Source organism: Musca domestica, unplaced genomic scaffold (assembly GCF_030504385.1).
Source record: "Musca domestica strain aabys unplaced genomic scaffold, Musca_domestica.polishedcontigs.V.1.1 7, whole genome shotgun sequence".
NCBI lineage: Eukaryota > Metazoa > Arthropoda > Insecta > Diptera > Muscidae > Musca > Musca domestica.
In genome coordinates this window covers 5,936,079-5,960,811 of record NW_026712383.1, presented here as the reverse complement: position 1 = coordinate 5,960,811, position 24,733 = coordinate 5,936,079, and the positions used below count along the sequence as shown (strand labels likewise).

The window sequence follows — 24,733 nt, the reverse complement described above, 5'->3', positions numbered from 1 at the left end:
GTATAGCCCCCATATAACGGTACCCCCGATATTCGGTATTTTGATGATTTTAGCGACATTATTTACCGGAATTGTTTCAAATTTCGCATTTGAAGTTCGTAAAGTTCGATATTATAGCCTATGACAGAAAATTGCCTGTGCATTATAAACAGATTTTTTTAGCTTGTGACAAAAGTTGCCTATGCAGGTCCACATCGTCGTATAGACTCTAATATACGGCTACATTAGGTATTTTCAAGATTTTAAAAGATTTTTAAGGGATTTTATTTTTTTGAAAATTGTTAAATTTGTACCAAATGGTGGAGGGTATTCAAAGTTCGGCCCGGCCGAACCTACAGCTTTTTTACTCGTTATAACAGATATTGTGTTGATGGAAATATTGAGATGGACTAAGTCTGGAATGGAATCGGATGTTGATTTCGCTTTTTATGAGCTTCATGGATGTTCAAAATTTTAAGCTTTTGTGGGGGAAGTACCAGAAGGAGAGGACCGATATATCCCATCTTCACAACAGATCTTGTGTTAGCAAAAATGTTTGTATGTGTGAAATATAAAGAGAACCTAATGCTTACTTCGGATTTTATAAACGTTTTGGTAATTCAATACTTTGACCTTTTGTGGGGGAGGTACCAAAAGGAATGATCCGATCTCTACCGTCTTAATAACAGATCCTGTGTTGATGGAAATATGCAGATGTGCCAAGTCAAAATGTAATTGTTGTAAATTTCGCGTTTTATGAGTTTAATGGATATTAAAAAATTTCGATATATTCCGTCTTATTACCAGATGTTGGGCTCATGAAAATATTAGGATGTGTTAAATTTTAAGGCAATCGGGGGAGGTACTTGATGGAGTGGTCCAATATTGTCCATTTTCGCACCTTACTCAAATGTTAGGATTTGCAAAGTTGGAGCAAAATCGGATTATCGTTTCTCTTTCTGTGCAGAAAATATATTTTTTGAAAATTTCTGCTTTTTCTGGGGGAGTTACCAGAAAGAGCGGACCAGTATATTCCATCTTAACACCAGACCTTGGGTTCATACAAATATTAGGATGTGTGGAATTTGAAGATAATCGTACTCTTTCATCACATTTTGTAAGAGTTGTAATTATTCAAAATTTTGACAGTTTGTGGGGGAGGTAATTGATGAAGTTAACCGATATTGTCTATTTTCGCACCTGACCTATCATTTCGCTTTCTGTGCAGTAAATTATTTCCTTTGAAAATATTGACATTTTGTGGGGGAGGTACCAGAAGGAATGGACCGATATTGTCCATCCCCGAACGATCTAAGTTTGACAACAATATTACGATGTACCAGCTTTGGATCAAATCGGCCAGCCAGACAGTCGGACGGACGCACGGACATCGCTAGATCTACTTCAAATATTCTGAAACGAATTTAGTCCAAAGAGACCTAGGGTCTCTAACCGTTATTTCGATGAGGCACGTTTGGCAGTATCTAATAATATACCCTCTGTAGTCATATGGCTGATTATATAAAAATCATGTCGGTAAAAACTAATCCTCATCATTCAAGGTATTGTTTTTTTAATCCACATCCATAAAAAATTGGAAAAAAATTATTTTAATATTTTTAAGAAAAAAATTTTTCGTTAATGTTTCGTTGAAATATTAAAAGAAACTTTTTTAAAAATTCACTTCCAAGAATTTTTTGTTTTTTTAAACCCACATCCCTTAAGATTTTAAAAAAATTAAAAAAATGACCATTTTGCAACAACAAAATTTTAAAAAAATGTAAAAAATATATTAAAATCAAACATCTTCCAAAAATTGTTAAGAAACGTCTAAAAAAATATTTGTCTTTAAAAAATATAAAAAAATGCCCATGTAAAATGTCAAAACGTAATTTATCAAAAAATAATTTTTTAAAATTCTCGATAAACAATTTGAAAAAAGTACCCCATAGGAACTAAAATGTCCAATCTTTAATACAATTACAGTTCCGAAACGATAGGCCTGTCAGAGGTAAATTTTCCTACCGCCGAACTAAGTAATATTTCAATTGCTTTTTGAGCCCTACACGTGTTGCACTCAGCAATTACATCTTCTTTTGAGGACGGAGGTATGATGTCGTTGTTGTTAGTCTTCTGCGGCATGTACTCTTGGTACATTAACACTTTCATTCAACGAGAAACTATGAGATCGCATTTGCTCATCACGCCTATTAAAGACAAATACCACACATTCGGAAGGGGTGGAGGGAAAGAAGGAGAGGAAAACATCAGAGCAATTAGTAGTTGTATGGAGATGCACGTGCGTAATGTGTCTTTTTTGTGGCAAGATAGCAGCTACATTACTTAGGTTTGTATCCCCATTTGTTGTTCAACATATTTTTATTGAATGCGGTTAAAAATAGCTGGACTGTATAACGAATTGTCTGTGCTCCGACCATTGCGTTGAGTGCAATGGATTAATGAAGATGTTATTTTTTTCTTCTTCTTCTTTTTTTATTTGGAAATTTACATTTTAATTATTGTTGCAACCACCACCAACACAAGCACCATCACCAACACCACTACCATTGCCAGAACCACCACCACCACTATGCCATGCCATCCACCAACCACACTACTTTACTCAAGTGTTTTGGGAAATTGTAATTGAGAAGTATTGCGGCAGCCAGCCAGCCATCCAACCTGCCAGACAGTCAGGTCGCTTCGAATGCATTTTACGGAAGTTGTGACTTTCACAAGTGCCTGCTGCGTGTTTCAGTCATTCATTCATTCATTCATTTATTGCAGCAGCACCAACAACGCTTCCAGTGCATCCATCGGTAATTGCATGTGTGTATCTGAATGAAATATTATACGCCTTAAATTATTGCTGACGGAATTCTATTTTTATGGCACCAAGACGTGCTATAATAAGAATATTAGACGCACATATATTTTCTTGTTTAATTTATTTCGGTACTTTTTGTAATAAATCAATGAAAATTTCGAAATATCAAAGAAATTCAATATTTTTAGATATTATAGATTACATATGTGTTGGCCATGAGCTATTAATCAATACTTGTTCTATGCCGCCCCGAAATACACAGTCCTTTAATAGAAAAAAAGGTCTATCAATTTTCCAATTGATCAAAATGATTATCCTAATTATTTTATTATTTGGTACACACCCACCCATGCCAATTTTAAAACTTCTCGATCGATCAATAAAATTGTTGTACTTTTTGTACCCTTGAAATATGAAATATTGTTCTAAGCCGATGGATGGATTAGAACAATATTTCATATTTCATTTTACCATTTTGAACTATTCATTACTTTTCGTAGCCTTAAAGTATGAGGTTCCGAAACCGCCCTATTCCACCTTTTTACTTTAGAAGTGAGCCTCAAACCAAAATTTCAATAAAAAAAAACCAGTAAGGAAAGGGCAAAAGTCGGGCGGGGCCGACTATATGACACCCTACACCACAAAGCATATGTAGTGGAGCTCCCGTAACAAAAAAGTTTATATTTGAAATTTATGTGAAGTAGATCATACCAACTATGAACTTCGTTAAGGATTATATTAAAAAATATTATATCGGACCGAGTTTCACCAAATGATAAAATTCGGTTGAATATAAAAAAATCTATTCAATCAATTCATATATCGTGAGCAATAACCGTGCAATCGGACGAAGATGTATATCGAATGTATAAAAAAAATCTTAACCGATTTCGATAAAATTTAGCAGAGATATTATCGAGCGCTATCTGATGCTCTGTATTAAATATCCTTGTTGTGGAGTGTATTTTACGCAAGTTAGTAGCTTTAACACCAAATGGAAGCATTAGCTATATCTGAATCAATTTTCAACAAAATTTGCAGCGCTTGTTTTTAGGCTGAATTCGGTCGGAAGTGCCAAACTTCAGGTCATTTGGATCGATATTGACCATTTAATGCACAATAAACCTGATATCGGATAAAGATATATGTGGGGGCTATACCTAAATCTGAACCGATTTTGACAGAATTATAAACACTTATTATTGTTTGGAGTGCCGATTAACCGATTTGAATTACTTGTTCATAGGATGAATTTAGTCGGAATTAAAAAAAATTAAGTCTACCTGATATCGGATAATGTTTTTTTTTTGGGGCTATGTCCTAATCTAATCCAGTCTCGATAAAATTTGACTGAGGTATTTCTAGGCTGTATCTGGTACAATAGATCGTTGTTGTAGAGTGCATATTACGCATGTGAGGGACTAAAAACCCCAAATCGGATGAAACATATATATATATATATATATATATATATATATATATATATATATCAATTTTAAATTTTAATTAAAAAATTCCCCTCATTTGGGTTAATATTAGCCATTTGGTACACAATTAACCCGAATTCGGTTGTAGATATATATGGGAGCTATATCTAAATCTAAACAGGATTCGTCCTTGTGCCAAATAAATATTTTTTTGGACAATTTCATATCAATCGAAGTTATGGCTATTACACAGCGCTCTCATATAATTTTGTACACTTTTCTATGTAAATTTCCAAAATTCCCGCCTTACCTCATCCAATGGTAACCCCCAATCAAAATGTAATACCTATACCAATTTTATACCTTTAGTACTTTACCCCTGCAAAAAGACTGAATCCTCATGAAGAACTTATAAGTTCTAACCATATTATAAACTTTAGTACTTTTCGTACCATATCAAAAAATGCCCTTCAAGTCTCAGCTTTTACCGATTACTTTCTAATAATGTTATGGTAATGGGGAAATTAGAGAGTTGAAATCCTTATATTTGATATTATGATCACTGTTGAAAACTGAGATTTACATCTGGAGATTGTTCTTAGAATACGTACTTTAACTGTACGAAATAAACTAAATGCTACTAAATTTAATGTGGATGTCGCTTTTGGTGTCTGTAGTTAAGTGAAGATGGTGGTTTTAGAAATGCGTACTATGAATGCACGAAAAATTCAAAATGCCACAAAATGTTCTGCTGGGTGTTAAGGATAAGGATAAAGATGGAATCCGGAAATTTTATATCAATGTCACTGTTGGTGTCTACGGCGAATAGAAGAAGTTGATTTCGGAAATGTTTACTATAGGTGTTACAAAAGTACTAAATGGTACTAATTTTGGTATTGGCTGAAGGGTTAGAGTTATATTTCTGAAATGTAATATTGGTGTACGAAATTGAGATATGGAGATGGTTTTTGAAAATGTGTACTAAAATTGTAAGAAAAGTACTAAATAATACTAAATTCGGTATTGAGTGGAGAGATAAAACTTAAACCGTGAACATTTATATTGCGACAACTGTTTTTGTCTAGGATAGAGCTATAGAACGGTTTTGCGAATGAGTACTAAAATTATACGAAAAATACTAAATGGTACTGGAGGATGGAGAGATATAGATTGTTTTGGATATGAGTACTAAATGTTACTAGAGTTTGTATTGGTTGAAGAGATAGAGCTGAAATTTGATAGTGCGATCACCATTGGTTTCTACGGTTTACTTATGCAGACATTGAAATAGTTTTGGACAGAAAAACTGGATGTGGCTTAATTTTTCAATGGTTTTACTAATATCCTCCTCGGTTAACTTCAAAATGAAAGTTTTTAAGGACTTTTTGGTATAAAATATAAACATTTTCCTATTATTTTTTCCGAAAAAAAAAACTTGAATAATATATAAACTCTTAAAAGTCTAAAAAAGTTGGTGTAATGTATGAAGCTTAGATTAAAAAACTTTGTTAAACTAAACAAATTGTGAGTTTTGAGTACTAACAACTTAAAAATGTCAGTCGGTTTTGCCGGCAGATGTATACCTCTATCAATGTTCGATTATTTAAATATATATTTTGACTTCTGTTAAGATTACTCAAATTGTTGATAATCTATGGATTAGATTCCAAAGAAATAGGTCAATAATGTCTATTTCGTATCGGATCAAAATAAATATGATATAAATATTGCGACGAGCCAGGTTTGGACTGAATTGGTTACTTCTTTCACTTATACGAGATATGTGATAATTTTTAGAAAATGTGAAAATGTGCGTGAAGGAATAGATATAGTCGACCAAAGTATTCCATTTTCATACCTCATGCAATACATATAAAAATATTGGTATGGGCAAAATTACAAAAAATTCAAACATTTATATCCAATTTTATGCGAAATCATAAATTCCATAGTTATCTCAGGTTTTTGGTTGAGAGAAATATTTGGATATAGCAAGTTGTAAAGAATCCCCGACTTGTTTCGCAAGTTATGACAGATAAAAGTAAATTGAAAATTGTGACCCTTTGAGAGTGAGGTACCAGAAGGAGTTTACATATATGTATTATATTCACAACAGATCTTGTGTTAGCAAAATGTTTGTATGTGTGAAATTTGAAAAGAGTTGGATGCTTATTTCTCTCTCTTTGGGGATTTTGTTTTTCAAAATCTTGAACCCTATGTGGGGGAGATACCAGAAGAAATGGTCCCATATCCACCATCTTTGTAACAAATCTTGTGTTAATGGAAATATTGAGAGGTACAAAGTCTAGATAGAATCGGATGTTAATTTTGCGTTTGATAAGCTTCATGAAAATTCAACATTTTAACCCTTTGTGGGGTAGGTACCAGAAGTAGTGGACCGATATATCCCATCCCCACAGCAGATCTTGTGTTAGTAGAAATAAAGAGATGTGTGAAATATGAAGAGAAATATGGAATTTTATAATCGTTTTAGTTATGCCTATGTGGGGGGTGTACCAAAAGAAATGGTCCGATATCTACCATCTTCATAACAGATCTTGTGTTGATGGAAATATTGAATGGATTCGGATATTAACCCATTAACGCCGACGGGTGCGAAAACGCACCAAAAATAGAGGTGTTTTTGAGCATGCATAGAAACGGTTTCATATTCCATATCGCTTTTCTGTTTCTTGGTATAGATAGTAGATGGATGGGTCTATTTATTTGACTTGGGCTGTTTTTACATCAGACGTCATCTACATGATAATAAACGCATCGCCAAGTGAAGGTTTTCCCACATGCAAAAAGTAACCCTATTATACAAAGAAAACATATAGAAAAAAATATTTTTTAAATATATATTGGTATGGATCGGAAGCCCTCTGCCCTATATAACTTATACATTTTTCAAAATTGTGCATATAAACGTCTTTGCTTATATACGTATTGAGCGTTTTCGCACCCGTCGGCGCTAATGGGTGCTCTTTTACTAAGATAAGTATTTTCGGTTAACCATATGTGCGAACGCTAATGAAGCGCTCCCAATCAAAATAGCTGTCACACCGTCTGCTCTTTGTCACGATCTCTTTAATGCATCATTTTGCTTAAAAAATGTCTAAAGAGATTATATATACATATATGGGAACAGAATTCCAACAAATGTCGTATTTGCTCCAGGCCTGAAATTACATATTTGGTGCACAATAAATATGAAATTGTATGAAGATATATATGGAAGCTATATTCAACTCTGAACCGATCTCGATGAAATTTTGCATATTACGAATGTGAGGGACTTAAACCCCAAATCGGATGAATCATATATATGGAAGCTATAACTGTATATGTACCGATTTTCACCAAATTAGAAGTACTTGCTTCAGGGTTGAATTCGCTCGGATGTGCCGAAATCATCCATATTGGATACATATTAAACATGTGGCGCACAATAAAATTTAAATCGGACGAAAATATATAAGGGAGCATCGAAATCTGAACCGATTACCAGATATACTTCTAGACTGAACCTAGCTGCGTGTACTTAAATTGATTTGATTCGGACTGATATTACGCATTTGGTGCACATGTATGCCGATATATGGGGCGATATACGATATTGTGTACCTATAAAGACAATTTTCTTTCAGAGGGTACAGTACTCACAAGGAACTCCTTGTGTTGAATTTCAGAAAATTCCATCGAAAAGTGTGGCTAAAACCATAAAAATACCGAATATAGGCGGATACCGTTTTATGGGGACTATACCAAAACGTGGACGGATATATATCATTTTCAATACCAATCATCCTAGACACAATACAAATTGTTCTGCTAAATTTTGACGCTCTACGTCAAATAATGGGGCTGTATCTTGATTTCAACTGACAGATGGACAGACGGACGGACATCATTAAATCGACTTAGAATTTTGTGCTGATTATGAGTCTTTATGGAGTCTTCGACGAATATTTAGGGATGTTACACACGGAATGACAAAGTTAATATACCCTCCTTTCCAATGTGCAACCTTTGTAACATGTATTACTTCACTATTTTTTAGTATTATCGTCTAATTATACCCTACAACACTATGTGTTGGGGGTATTATAAGTTTGATTGGGCCAGAATTTATGTAACACCACGAAATATTGGTTTCCCATATAGGAAAGTATATATGGATCTTCCTAGCTCGCCGAGCTGAGTCGATCTACCTATGTATGTCCGTCCGTCCGTCTGTCCGTCTGTCCATGTTAATTTGTAATCACTCTACAGGTCGCAATTATGGCCCGATCTTCACGAAATTTAGAATGGAGGTGGGGCTAGGGTCAGAATAGAACCCTATTTCTTTTGGAGATGATCGCATAATATTTAGGGGTCGAAATGGACCAAAAACTGAAAAAATGTCGGATTTTGCAGTAGCTGTACAGGTCGCAATTATAGACCAATCGACGCGGAACTTCGCATGGAGCTAGAGTTTAGGGCGGGGAAGAAGCCTACCAATTTGGGTGGTCATCGGATAATATTTAGCGGGTAAAATAGACCATATCTTTTGCGTTGAAAAAATTCAAAAATTTTCATTAAACCGCGAAATCACAAAGCCATGACAAGGTTACTTCTGATCTTTACATTGATATTAACATCCATCAAATCGGATATGTAGCAAAATATGTGCGATATATATGTCTATCAAAGAGGATATGCTTGAAAGATCTCTTATATGTCGAGAACGGCTGAACTGATTTCGACAGTTCTCATCAATTCAAAATGGCCTCTTGGCAGGAAAGTAAAAACGTCTAAAAAAATCGCATAAAAATATCTCTCTAAAGATGAAAATATTGATTTTGTAATATTTTCTCATATTTTTTCAATTTTGTCATATTTTTGGCATATTTTCATTTTGAATTAAACATTTGGTAATATTTCTACAGCTAACAAAACTAAGTAGTTAGGATATCAGGATATCATATACAGATCGCATTTATGGCCCGATCCTTATGAAATTTTGCATGGGGATAAGATGAGGGTCAGAATAGAAGCCTACTCTTTTTGGAGATAATCGCCATATATTTAGGGGTTGAAATGGACAAAAAAACTGCACGCGCATTTGAATGGAGGTTACCGGACATTGCAAAAGCCAAATAGATTTGGATGGCCATCCAAAAATATTCAATGTGTGAAATAGTTTGCCAACTTTTGTAGACAAAATACGAAAATATCCATTCCAGTGACTTTTTGGAGAATTCACAAATACAGGAAAGACGCACTTCTCACTATTTCGTTGAAGAATATAGTCAAATGTTTGTATCTCATATAGATGCGTTTCAGTCAAAAACCAATAATAAATGTTAATCTTTTCCCACTTCTGAGAGATTATAGGTCTTTGGGAAATATTGGTTCCAGATCTAGGAAGGCCATTTAGGTGCAACATCTACCAATATATTGGAAATGAGCAAATTAGTTTAAGTTGCAATTATTCGAAAATTAGAGAACGAAACCTGATGGGTTTCTTTTATTATTTGTCACAATATCTTGTGGAATTCTTTCGAGTATCTCGCCTATATAAACTGTATCATTTACTATAGTGTTGTAGGGTATTCAACGGTCGGCCCCGCTCGACTGTAGCCTTTGCTTACTTGTTTTTGACTAATTTTATTAAAATTCCAACTTGATTCATATATTTTCCTTTACAATACTATTAATTTATTAAAACATTTTCTAGTACTAAAATTGTACTCAGTAACGCCGACGGGTGCGAAAACGCCCCACCCCCTGCACGAGCAAGCGGTAGAAATAGGGGGCTGAATTTTTGTGCGCGGAATATGAGTGACATTATGGCATCCTCCACTATGTTTCAACATTTTTCTCCCGCTAATAAGGGATCCGGCGTTAATAGGTTAATATCACGTTTTATGAGATTCATGGATATTCAACATTTTGAACATTTGTGGGGGAGGTACCAGAAGGAGTTGACCGATATATTCCACCTTCAGACCAGACCTTGGGCTAATAAAAATATTGGGATGTGTTTAATTTGAAGACAATCGGACACTTACATCACATTTTATAAGAGTTATAATTATTCAAAATTTTGAATCTTTGTGGAGGAGGTACTTGATGGAGTGGACTAATACTATCCATTTTGGCACGAGTCTTAGAACTTACCCAAATATTAGGATTTGCAAAAATAGATTATTGCTTCCCTTTCTGTGCAGAAAATATTCTTTTTTTTCCAAAATTTTGGCTATTTGTGGGGGAGGTACCAGAAGGAGTGGATCGATTTTGCGCATTTTAACACCAGACCTTGGGTTAATATAAATATTGGGATGTGTGAAATTTGGGGACAATCGAACTCTTACATCACATTTTATGAGAGTTGTAATTATTCAAAATTTTGACCATTTGTGGGGGAGGTACTTGATGGAGTGGGCCGATATTGTTCATTTTCACACCTGACCTAGCACTGACGCAAATATTAGGATATGCAAAGTTGGAGCAAAATCTGATTATATTTTCACTTTTCATGCAATAAATATATATTTTTTGAAAATTTCGGCCTTTTGTAGGGGAAGTACCAAAACAAGTGGACCGATATTCTGCATCTTAACACCAGACCTTGGGTTAATATAAATATTGAGATCTGTGAAATTTGAAGATAATCGGACTCTTACATCACATTTTATAAAAGTTGTAATTATTCAAAATTTTGACCATTTGTGGGGGGGGTACTTGATGGAGTGGACCGATATTGTCCATTTTCACACCTTACCTATCACAGATGCAAATATTAGGATTTAAAAAGTTGGAGCAAAATCGGATTATCCCTTTTCTTTCGACCTTATGTCGGCTACCCAAGGAGTGAACCGATATTGCCCATCTCTGAATTCGATCTAAGTTTGATAATAATATTACGATGTACCATGTTTGAACCAAATTGGATGTTCCCTGTGAGAGTTATTGTGCGCACCAGCCAGACTGATGGAGAGACGGATGGGCAGAAGCACATACATCACTTGATCGACTCCAAATGTCCTGAAACGGATTAGGTCCAAAGAGACCATTATTTCGTTGAGACACGTTTTGGTCGTATCAAATAAAATATACCCTCCCTAATCATATGGTTAATGGTATAAAAAGGCCTAACACAAACTGTTGGAACGAATATAAAATTGTAAGGTGGATTTTGGGCACTTGCTAGTTAATGATAAAGTGACAGAGAACACTGGGACCACTTTCCATTTTCACAAATTATGTCATTCACTCCTTTCGCCTTAAATCAAAATTGCATCGCGCCCATCCTTAACCCTAAATTAAAATTTTCTAAATTTCAAAAGTTTTTAAATAATACCATACGCCTACTTCAATAATTGTTTACTTTTGTAAAACATTATCTGTGTTCCATTTTTTTTCTTTTTTTTTTTTTTTTTTTGTTAATGCAGTTGTTGTTTTGATTCCTACCAAACAAAATAGTTCTACATAAATGGCACCTGTTTACATTGGTTTGTTCTAGTTTCAGTTCCAGAATTTATTCATTGGTATCGCCGGCATCATCATCTTCAAGGAAATTAGAACAGAAATGCAAACAGAACATTGAAAATTTAGCACAGCGGGACTTCCTCTTGTCTACGACGCAGGAGAGATATAAACAAAATTTTAATGGAACAACAAATGATGCAGTTAATAATTTAGTTCAATGGAAAATGCTGGTATTTACATATGCACATATATGCGTGTGGTATTTACATATGTTAGGGTGGTACGTGATGAAATTGTTTATCTTCTTTTGTTTGATTAATGAAGTCTAATTTGCGTGTTATTTTAGGTAGAAGTCCATGATTTGCTACTGGATTGCTCGAAAAAATAGGTAGCGTATTAATGTGATACACCTCCATGACATCCACTTTCAGAGGTCAGTCCGTTCTTTCCTAAGAACTTTTGCAAAGACAGGTAAATCATTGATGTAAACACTTTGTTTGCTGTATTTAATTATATGGTATCCATTCTACTTTTTTGGCATGGTCTCCTGTTTAGAGAGCCTTTTACCAAATGGTGAATTATAAAATAAATAAAATATTTTTTCTTCGAATTGGATAATTGTTTCATATTAATTAACTTTTAAATTCTAACGAAATTCATATGATTATTTTATTTGTTGTTGATTTAATTTTGATTTTTCAAAGTAAATTGTACAATTTTGTAAAGTATATATATTCACAAGGTATATATATTCTTGATCAGCTTAAAGTTCTATGTCGATTTAGCGATCTCCGTCCATTTACGGAACGGAAGAAATTAATCAGATTGATAAAATTTTACTCAAATGTATATTATGTCTGCAGGACTTTTGGTATTGAAAATGGGCCATGTAGGTCCACGTTTTGGTATAACCCCCATATTTTATTCAGTACTTTGTTGATTTTAGCGACATTATTAATCGGAATTCTTTCAAATTTGGTATTTGATGTTCGTAGTAGATACTACAGCCTATGACATTGTCTGTGCAGGTCCACGTCTTCGTATAGCCCCCATATAACGGTACCTCCCGATATTCGGTATTTTGGTTATTTTAGCTACATTATTCACCGATTTTTTTATTTTAGTTTCACATTTGAATATTGTTATGGTTTATGACAAAAGTTGCCTATGCAGGTCCACGTCGTCGTATAGAAACTAAAATAACGGCTACATTCGGTATTTTTAAGATTTTAACTGAATTCTTAACGGATTTTATTTATTATTTTTTTCCTTTTTTGGAAAATTGCCAAATGCGTCCCAAATGGTGGAGGGTATTCAAAGTTCGGCCTGGCCGAACTTACAGCTTTTTTACTTGTTTATTTTAATAGCGGCACCTAGTCTACAATTCCCTCTGCGGAAACAGTAGGTACTAGCCTTTATGCATGTCAGTCCGTCTGTCCATGCATTCTTGCGAATAAAATGAAGGTCGCATTTATAAAGCGATGTTTGGCACAAGGTTTGTCCTTGGTGTCCAATTTAAATTGATGAGAATCGGTTCAAATTTCCATATAGGTCCCATATACATATATCTTCAACCGATTTCGGGTTAATTGTGCACCAAATGGCCAATATAAGTCCTAATGACCAGAATTTTGGTACATCCGATCCAATTCGGTCTAGCAGCAAGTACGACAAACCTGGAGAAAATGGGTTCAGAATTATGGCCTTCAAACGGCTAATGAAACCGTCACACGCTGCCCGAATGTTGCTCTGCGGTATTTTGGCCCATTCCCGGCGAAACGCTTGCTTGAGGTGATCGACACTTTGGTATTTTTTAGTGCCAAACTTGCTTTCCAAAATACTCCAGACACAATAGTCCAACGGATTGGTATCCGTAGATTTTGGTGGCCATTGTGCGCTGGAAATGAAGCGAGGAACCTCACTTTTGTAACCATTTTTGGGTGGCACGAAAATATTCAGGAGGGTGTATTAAAGCCGCATACCTTGGACATTCCAACAGGGCTCAGCTCCATCGCCCTGAGTATGGTGCTGAGTCCTGTTGGAATGTCCAAGGTATGCTTCTTTAATACACCCTTCAGAATATTTTCGCGATAATATTCGGCATTTATTCTGATGCCACGGTCGATTAATACTAGCGGAGAGCGACCATCGGTTGTTATGGCCGCCCACACCATCAGCATGACCGGCGCTTGAGTTCTGGTGGCCAACCGAAGGTGCACATTTTCAGCTGACCTTTTGGCAAGTAAACACTATCATTTTGGTTGTTTTCAAACTGCTGGACAACGAATGTTTTCTCATCAGAGAAAATCAAATTCGGTAGTTCACCACTTTCGGCCAAGTGATGCAAATCTTTAGCTCTTTTGAGTCGATTTTCTTTCTGTTGCGGTGTAAGTTCTTGCACTTTTTGAAATATCAATGGCTTTACCCCGAGATCATTTGTCAATATTTGCCGAATCGAATTTTACAATATGTTGAGCTCAAGAGCCATTTTTCGATCACACGGGTTTCGATCAAGTCGCTTCTTTACTTTTCGAACTATTTCTGCTGATGTTGCTGTTTTCTTCCGTCCATTTCCTTGACGTCGGGCTACGCTACCAGTATCATGGTAACGAGCGATGATACGAGGCAAAAACGATTTATTCACATTTAAATGATGGAGTACTCTAACGATGGCCACTTGGGGTTTTCCAGCCAAATATAAAGATATAACACTATCACGCTGAATTCCATAACGAAAAACTTTTTTTCTGGAAAATTCTCACCAAAATACTTTTGTACGCTTGTAAACAATATAATATAACTACATTGAGGATCAATAATTTGAATAATCATTACAGAAGTCAAAATATATTTTAATTATCGAACATTGACCGAAGCCCCACCAAAAACGCCTAAAAAATAATCCATTATTATTCCGCTTTGAATTTTCCCCCAAGCAATTTATCAAAATTAGTGCCACCCAGCCCAATTAGCGCCTTAATTTATCTACTTCGATGGAAGCATTCCTAAAATAGTCCAATATTTTTGTTCTTTTTGTAAATTAATAACAAATGTCTTCTTTAGAATAAATTGTTTATTTAAGTGAAAACTTTTCATTGGCTATTTTTAAAAAACACTTTCTTACTTTTTTATGTCAGCACACACAAGCAAACATATATACATACATATATGATGGGAAATTATATGGAAAAAAATTGTTTGGGTGTCTTGCTCACAAACCGAAATGAAAAGCAGACACATGTCAGTGTGAACTTAACACTCACGCACGGAGGCAGGCCCACACACACACACACCCTCACAGACATATGGGCAGACAGACAAAACAGCCATCAAGCCAGAGACATTCTCTACATTCCTTTTGTCAACGCAATCATCGCAACAAATAAAATTTCCCCCCCCCCCCCCTCAATTCGCCAAAAACGTCATCATTTTTAGTGATTTTTGCCACGACGGGTAATGACGTGTGATGATGATGATGTCAGTTGTTTGGTTGCCTCTGCTCGGTTTGTCATGGCATTCCAGATGTCTACACACCACCAGATCATCATCACATCGCGCAGCATATCAATGGTGACAATTCAACGAACATGCACAAACGCCATTGTGCCATTTCAAATGTTTAAATGCAAAATTTCATGGTTCATAAATGAAAATGAAAGGAGGACCACAGCAGTCACCTGTGTAAGATATTCGTATGTGTGTATATCATGCAGCAATTAGTGTTACGGATCTATGCCACATCTAGCTTAAATGGAGAAATGGTTTTCCTCATTATTCCTTGGTTTTTTAAATGGTAAAACCAGTAGAAGAGATGAATGTGGGTTTTTTTTAATGTTTTACTAGTTTTTCGGTGGAACCATGGTGGCAGAATATAGGTGGATGCATCAAGGCTTAAGAACAATGATATGTCAAAAATTTTAAATTTTTTTCAGAAATAAGTAGAAGTTTATATGTTTGCTTATACGACCCCAATCAGAGGGTTTTATGATCTACATTTTTCAATGATTTCAACAAGCTTGGATGATTTTTATACCCTCCACCATACATAGTATGGAGGGTATATTAAGTTCGTCATTCCGTTTGTAACTCATCGAAATAATCATTTTAAACCCAACAAAGTATATATATTCTTGATCAGCGTTAAATTTCTAAAACAATTTAGCCCTGTCCGTCCGTCTGTTGTAATCACGCTATAGTCTAAACGAATTAAGATAGGAAGCTAAAATTTTGCACAGATCTCTCTTTTGTCTGCAGGCAGGTCAAGTTCGAAGATGGACTATATCGGTCCACGATATCGTATATCCCCCATATAACGGTACCCCCGATATTCGGTGTTTTGATAACTTTACCCACATTTTTCATTGGAATTGTTTGAAAATCCACACAAGGAGTTCCTTATGGGTACTTTATACCTCGGCAGAGAATTATCTATAAAGGTCCGCGATATCGTATAGCCCCCATATAACGGTACCCCCCGGTATTCGGTATTTTGATGATTTTAGCCACATTTTTAAATGAAGTGTCTGAAATTCCACAAAAGGAGATCCTTGTGAGTATTTAGAATTGTCTATATAGGTCCAAGATATCGAATATCCCCTATATAACGGTACCCCCCGATATTCGGTATTTTGATGATTTTACCCACATTTTTCAACGGAATTGTCTGAAAATTCACACAAGGAGTTCCTTGTGGGTACTTTATGCTTCGGCAGAGAATTATCTATATAGGTCCACGATATCGTATAGCCCCCATACAACGGTACCCCCGATATTCGTTATTTTGATGATTTTAGCCACATTTTTGTGAGCACTTTACCCACCGACAGAGAATTTTCTACATATGTCAACGATATCGTATATCACCCATATAACGGTACCCCCCGATATTCGGTATTTTGATGATTTTTCCCACATTTTTCTACGGAATTATCTGAAAATCCACACAAGGAGTTCCTTGTGAGTACTTTACACCCAGACATAGATTTGTCTTAATAGGTCCACAATATCATATATCCCCCTATATATCGGGGGATAGATATTTATACCCTACAACACTATGTGTTTGGGGTATTATAAGTTTGATTGGGCCAAAAATTATGTAACACCTCGAAATATTGGTTTCCCACATAGGAAAGTATATATGGATCTTCCTAGCTCGCCGAGCTGAGTCGATCTAGCTATGTATGTCCGTCCGTCCGTCTGTCCGTCTGTCCGTCTGTCCATGTTAATTTGTAATCACTCTACAGGTCGCAATTATGGCCCGATCTTCACGAAATTTAGAATGTAGGTGGGGCTTCGACCAGAATAGAACCCTATTGCTTTTGGAGATGATCGCCAAATGTTTAGGGGTTGAAATGGACCAAATACTGAAAATATGTCGGATTTTGCAGTAGCTATACAGGTCGCAATTATAGACCAATCGACGCGAAATTTCGCGTGTAGATAGAGTTTAGGGCGGGGAAGAAGCCTACTTATTTGGGTGGTCATCCGATAATATTTAGCGGGTAAAATAGACCATATCTTTTGTGTTGAAAAAAATTAAAATTTTTCATTAAACCGTGAATATTTTAAATCCCGGCGAAATCACAAAGCCATCACAAGGTTACTTCTAACCTTTACATTGATGTTATTATCCAACAAATCGGATATATAGCAAAATATGTGCGATATATATGTCTATCAAAGAAGATATGCTTGAAAGATCTCTTATATGTCGAGAACGGCTGAACTGATTTCGACAGTTCTCATTAAATCAGAATGGCCTCTTGGCAGGAATGAAGAAACGCCTAAAAAAATCGCATAAAAATATCTCTCTAAAGATGAAAATATTGATTTTGTAAAATTTTCTCATATTTTTTCAATTTTGTCATATTTTTGGCATATTTTCATTTTGAATTAAACATTTGGTAATATTTCTACAGCTAACAAAACTAAGTAGTTAGGATATCAAGATATCATATACAGATCGCATTTATGGCCCGATCCTTACGAAATTTTGCATGGAGATAAGATGAGGGTCAGAATAGAAGCCTATTCTTTTTGGAGATGATCGCCATATATTTAGGGGTTGAATTGGACCAAAAAACTGCAAAATTGTCAGCAGGTCGTAATTATCGCCCGATCCTCACGCACATTTGAGTGGGGGTTACCGGACATTGCAAAACCAAGCAGTTTTGGATGGTCATCCCAAAAATATTCAATGTGTGAAATAGTTTGCCAACTTTTGTAGACAAAATACGAAAATGTCCATTCCGGTGACTTTTTGGAGAATTCACAAATACAGGAAAGACGCACTTCTGACTATTTCGTTAACGCTGATTTCGTTGAAGAATATAGTCAAATGTCTGTATCTCATATAGATGCGTTTCAGTCAAAAACCAATAATAAATGTTAATCTTTTGCCACTTCTGAGAGATTATAGGTCTTTGGGAAATATTGGTTCCAGATCTAGGCAAACCATTTACGTGCAACATCCACAAATAAATTGGAAATGAGCAAATTAGTTTAAGTTGCTATTATTCGAAAATTAGAGAACGGATCCTGATGGTTTTCTTTTATTATTTGTCACAATATCTTGTGGAATTCTGTCGAGTATTTCACCTATATAAACTGTATCGTTTATTATAGTGTTGTAGGGTATTCAACGGTCGGCCCCGCTCGACTGTAGCCTTTGCTTACTTGTTTAAAGATATATTAGATATTTAAAATAATTTTTTAATGGATTTTATTTTTTTGAAAATTTTTTTATTTGTTCCAAATGATTGAGGGTATTCAAAGTTCGGCCCGGCTTACTGCTTTTTTACTTGTTTTTCATTCAAATTTTCCAAAATTATTTCGACAGCGACTGCCTTTTTTCTTCTACAACGCGCTGCTGCGAATCTATCAACAAAAAAACTAGTAAAAAAGTTGTAAGTTTGGCCGGGCAAAACTTTGAATACCTTCAACCATTTGGAACGAATTTGGAAATTTTCAAAAAAAAAACGTTAAAAATGCTGTTAAAAACTTAAAACCAGTAAAGAAAGTACCCTACACCACTTTGCTAATTTAGTAGAGCTCCACATAACAATTAAAAGTTTTTTTCGGGAGAACTCAATCGTACACGCTATGATTATAATTATTATTTAAAGTTCAAAGGACTAAATATGCCGAAGTATTTGTATCTTTTGAATTCGGACTTGTATTGCCCATATGGTGCAAAATTAATTTAAAATCAGATAAAGATATATATGAGAGTTATATCCAAATCTGAACCGATCTCGAAAAAAATTGGCAAATATATTTCTGAGCTGTATATGATATATTTCCCTAAATATCGTTGTTACGGAGTGCATATTACGGCTGTGGATAGCAAAAACTAGAAATCGGATGAACAATATATATGGGAGCTATAGCTATATCTTAACCGATCTACACCAAATTTGATATACTAACTTCTGGACTCAATTCGGTCGTAAGTACCAAATTTCATCCCACAACCAAAGTTAAATCGGACGAAGTCATATATGGGAGCTATATCCAAATCTGAACCGATCTCGATAAAATTTAGCAAAAGTATTTCTGAGCTGTATTTGATATATTTTCCCAAATATTGTTGTTACACAGTGCATATTATGGCTGCGGAGGACAAAAATAACAAATCGGATGAAACATATATATGGGAGCTATAGCTATATCTGAACCGATTTTGATCAAATTTGGCATACTTATTTTCAGGCCTAATTTGGTTGTATGTGCAAAATTCTATACTATTCGGGATGATATTACACGTTTGGTGCACAATAAAAACAAATCGGACGAAGATATATATATGGGAGCTATATCTAAATTTTTACCGATTATCTCCAATTTCAATAAGCTTCATCCTTGGGACAAACAACTATTGTTTGGAAAATTTCATCTCAATCGGATAATAAATGCGACCTGCGTTATGTTCACAAAAATACATGGAAAGACGGACGGACGGACTGACACGCATAAATCGACTCGGAAAGTGATTCTATGAAGATCCTCAGTAACTATGGGGGTCTATCTCGCTTCTTTCTCCCTGTTACAAACATATGCCCAAAGGCATAATACCCTTACCACTATGAATTGTAGGGTATAAAAATATTGTATTTCGTCCCACATTATAATCAAACATTTGAAAAACCTTGTTGTAATGGCGTTTCAGATAGAAACGGACCATAAAATAAAACAATAAACCAGAACCCTTTAAATATTTGTTAATAACTGTGAAAAAGTCCCGATATGGAGAATGGAATATCGGATGACTGAGGCCTAAATATTATCAACTAATTTCACAGCCAATAATCATTTTTAATTTTTTTTTTTACATTTTTAATATCGTCAGTGCCTTAAAATAGTAATTCTAATTTCTTTTAATAAAATAACCGCTGAACATAGTTTTTTTTAGAATCAGTCAAACCCCAACATTATTTCCCACAACGTTGCTAGTTAGTTGTTCATCAAAATAATTCAGACAAGGGTGACAACATAAAACACAGCAAACCTCATAGAACTTATTCAAATGACCCTACGACCTCTTCTTCCGAAACATTTTTTTGTAGAAAACATTAAAATGTCATCAAAGTTTTATGCTAATTCTATAATCCTAACATAAGTCCTCTGTTTATTTATATCCTAACATAAATCAAACTAAATTTTATTGTTAATTTTTAAAATTAAGAATAGAAAACATTTGTTCGTATTTTGGTTTTCATTTTATAAAAATACTTTTTATGACTTATCTATTCCGAATACCACAAAAGCCAAACAATATCCAAAAAGTTATAAAAGGCATTCATAAAATTTTAATTTTTTCTCCAAATCTCATAAATATTTTTTTTTCAAAAATAAGAAAGAAACTGCCATTAATAATTTAATGGCTTGTATTATATGTTCAATACTTAAAAAAGTGTTCTAATAGAATCAACAAAATTCCATATCTATCAACACAAAGAACGAAAAAAAAAGTATTGATAATTTTCAATGAGTTTCCTAACTTTTCATGTCATTTTGAGAAACATTTTTCAAAACGCCAAAGCTTTTTTGCAAAAGCTCTTCTCTTGTTTATAAATTCCTTAATTGCTGCCGAATTCTTTTATTTAGATTTAAAATAAACAATTCGATGGTGGTTTTGGTCATTTTAATGTTTATATTTTATTTCGATTCCATGTGAACATTTTATGTTGAAATAATTTCGAAATTTCTACAGTTAAATAAACAAAAAATGTGGTACCTTAAATGTACACCAGTTTTACAGTTAAAATATTACACGACCGATATGGAAATATAAAATTTCAAATTTCAAAAAGATTTTGAAGCCTTGACCTAACACTTATATGCCAAATAATTTGCAAACTACGAAATGTTTACGAAAATTTTCAACAAAAAACACGCAACACAAGAAACCAATGACTGAGGAACTAAAAATAGAATACACGTGTATTGGCTTTTTGAAACTTTATAAAGGGATATAACCAAAAACTGGTAGAGAATATCCTCCCTTTCCAAGCCTTTCCCTACATTTCACATACGTTTTCTCTTAACCCGACCCTTCATTTAAAGCCTACACTAAGGCACAACCAGCGAGGCACTTTAAATTTAAAAGAAATAGGAAAAACGCAAGTCTGTAGTAGAGTCTTATTGTATTAAACGTTTAGGGTATGTGACGACGTGTTTTCTCACTTTGAAGCTGAGGCCAAGGTCGTTACAGGGATGACGAAAGATTGATGGCAGTGACATTGACAGCGTTTACGATACAAGGACGCCACTACTAAAATAAATATAGTCATACAATACACTATATACGTGAGGGAACGTCAGAAACCCCTCTAAACTCGAACGACGTAAAACAACCCTCTTAGAATTAAAGGGAACGTTATAAAACCCACTTTACTCACAAGAGAAAACACACACACTAACTCCTCGGATGTCAGATCCTAGAGGGAACTTTGTAAACCCCTCTTAACTTCAACGAAAAACTATTTACTGCTACGATTGCCAAGGGGACGTATTAAACCTCTCTTAGGCCATCAGCCTTCAACAGACTACGGACCTCGAAAAACTCTATGACAACTTATTTTATACCGAAGCCGTCTGTTTTCTATCTTCGTAGTGATTTACTTCTGCTCTTCGCCGCTAGGTGCCCATTCTTATTTCGCTTTCTTTGAGCGTTTTCTTTTTCAAAATCTTGAGCCCTATGTCGTAGAAGTACTAGAAGTAATGGCCCGATCTCCACCATTTTTATAACAAATCTTGTGTTGGTGGAAATATTGCAATGCACCAAGTCTGAATGGAATCGGACGATAATTTCGCGTTTTATAAGCCTCTTGGAAATTAAAAATTTTGATCCATTGTTAGGCAGGTACCAGAAGGAGTGGACCGATATATGCATTCCATCTCCACAGCAAATGTTGTGTTAAATGTGAAATATGAATAGAACTGGATACTTGTTTCGTATTTTATAATCGTTTTGGTTATTCAAAACTTTAACCCTATTGTGGGGGAGGTACCAGAAGAAATGGTATGTTGATGGAAATATTGAGATGTACCAAGTCTGAATGGAATCGGATGTTAATTTCACGTTTTATGAGCTTTATGGATATTCCAAATTCTGACCCTTTGTGGGGGAGGTACCAGAAGGAGTGGACCCATGTATCCCATCTTCACAGCAGATCTTATGTTAGTAAATATAATGGGATGTATGAAATATGAAGAGAACCGGATAGTTATTTTTGATTTTATGATCGTTTTGGTTATTCAAAACTTTCACCCTTTGTGGGGGAGGTACCAGAGGAAATGGTCCGATCTCTACCCCCTTTATAACAGATATTTTGTTGATGGAAACATTGAAATGTACCAAGTCTGAATGGAATCTGATGTTAATTTCGAGTTTTATGAGCATCATGAATATTCAAACGTTGAACCTTTGTGGGACAGGTACTAGTAGGAGTGGACCGATATATCCCATCCTCACAGCAGATCTTATGTTAGTAAATGTGAAATATGAAGAGAAGTGGATGCATGTTTCGGATTTTATAATCGTTACCATCTTCACACCAGACCTTGGGTTAATCATCGGACTCTTACATCACATTTTATAAGGGTTATAATCATTCAATATGTTGACCCTTTGTGGGGGAATTACTCAATGGAGTGATCCGATATTGTCCATTTTCGCTCCTAACCTAGCACTGATACAAGTATTAGGATTTGCAAATTTGGAGCAAAATCGGATTATCTTTTCTCTTTCTTTTTTTTTTTGATAGGTACCAGAAAGAATGGGCCGATACTGCCCATCCCCGAACTCGATCTAAGTTTGATAATAATATTATCATGTACCAAATTTGGATCACATCGGATACTACCTTCGAGAGTTATAGTGCACACCAGCTAGCCAGACAGACGGGCGGACATCACTAGATCGACTCCGAATGTCTTGAAACGGATTTGGTCAAGAAAGACCCAGGGTCCAAAACCGTTATTTCAATACGGCACGTTTGTACCGTATCAAATTATACAGGGTGCTGTCATTTCTAAGCCACTCGTCCGACAGCTGTTAAAATTTGGTTTTCTCCGATGAGAAAACATTCGTTGTCCCGCAGTTTGTAAACAAACAAAATGATCGTGTTCACTTTCCAAAGAGGTCAGCTGAACTCAAGCGCCGGCCGCTCTCCGCTCGTATTAATCGAGCGTGGCATCAGAATGAATGCCGAATATTATCGCGAAAATATTGTGAAGGGTGTATTAAAGCCTTGGGCACGCAAACATTTTGGCCGCAGACCTTGGACATTTCAACAGGACTCAGCACGCGCCACCCAAGAATGGTTACAAAATGAGGTTCCTCGCTTCATTTCCAGGGCACAATAGCCACCAAAATCTCCGGATACCAATCCGTTGGACTATTGTGTCTGAAGTATTTTGGAAAGCAAGGTTGGCACTAAAAAATACCAAAGTGTCGATTACCTCAAGCAAGCGCTTCGCCGGGAATGGGCCAAAATAACGCAGAACAACATTCGGGCAGCGTGTTTCATTGGCCGTTTGGAGGACATAATTCGTACCAAAGGTGACCAATTCGAACAAATCTAAACTTATTCTAAAATTTGATGCTATTTCCGACATTTTTGCTTTCGTCCAATAAAATTAAAAAAAAAATTAAAAATTATGGCCTTTGACTTTGTTGTAGTTTTTTTTTATCTCACCCTGTATAGACAAGATTTTGCTTTCCTATCTTCCATCCAAAATTCTTATTTAAACACTTTACTGCGTATTTTACATGACAGGTAAACATTTCAAAATGTTAAAAATACATTTTAATGGACCACTTTGAACTCAACACATTTATATATAAATAATTTTTGGTTTGTCCGCCTTTGTTGTTGTTTTTGTTGTATTTCACTTACCGACTTTTCCATTTCACCAACATATAGCCAATAATACAAAACAAAAGTGCGGCAAACATGGCCGACACCTCCCATTTCACCGAATTGATAAGGCAAATATCGGTGCCCAGATGGTCATGCAGAGCCTCGGAGCGTATGGTATCACAATTCATGGACCTTGATGCCATTTTTTCGCACTTCAAGGAAAACAAATTTAATTTTAAAAGATTTGATTAAAAAAAAAATAATTTTTTTATATTTCCATTTTCTTTTTCAATATTTGAAATATTTAATTTTTTTTTAATTTTCCATTGAAATTCCACTTGTTAAAATTTCCATTATTTCATATCACTTCACAATATTTAATTAAATAAATATTTTTTCGTATTGAAAATATTTCCATCTGCTTTTACAAATTTATTGCTGGCCTTCATTTGCGGCGAAAATTAGCATTTGTTTAGAACATTTTTTTCTTTTAATAATTCTGATTATATTTCTTCTGGACTTCCACAATAATTTTTTCTTCACATATTCTCTTTGTGTTAAGAATTTTTCATGAAATTTTCACACAAAAACCACACACCGAAGGGGATGCACGGACAAGGTAAATATTTCAAAACTCATTGGCAATCCGACACAAC

At 35.1% G+C, this 24,733-nt stretch overlaps 1 protein-coding gene across 1 annotated transcript in view; it reads right to left on the bottom strand.

Moving 5' to 3' along the window:
- The window catches only part of LOC101896101 (ATP-binding cassette sub-family C member Sur), a 223,289-nt gene extending 198,972 nt beyond the window's left edge, over nucleotides 1-24,317 (bottom strand). The window contains exon 1 of the mRNA XM_011297641.3: nucleotides 24,114-24,317. Within this exon, the coding sequence (XP_011295943.1) occupies nucleotides 24,114-24,280 (167 nt within the window). The 5' untranslated portion in view covers nucleotides 24,281-24,317. The remainder of the gene's footprint in view (nucleotides 1-24,113) is intronic.
- Between the last annotated feature and the right edge of the window lie 416 nt (nucleotides 24,318-24,733).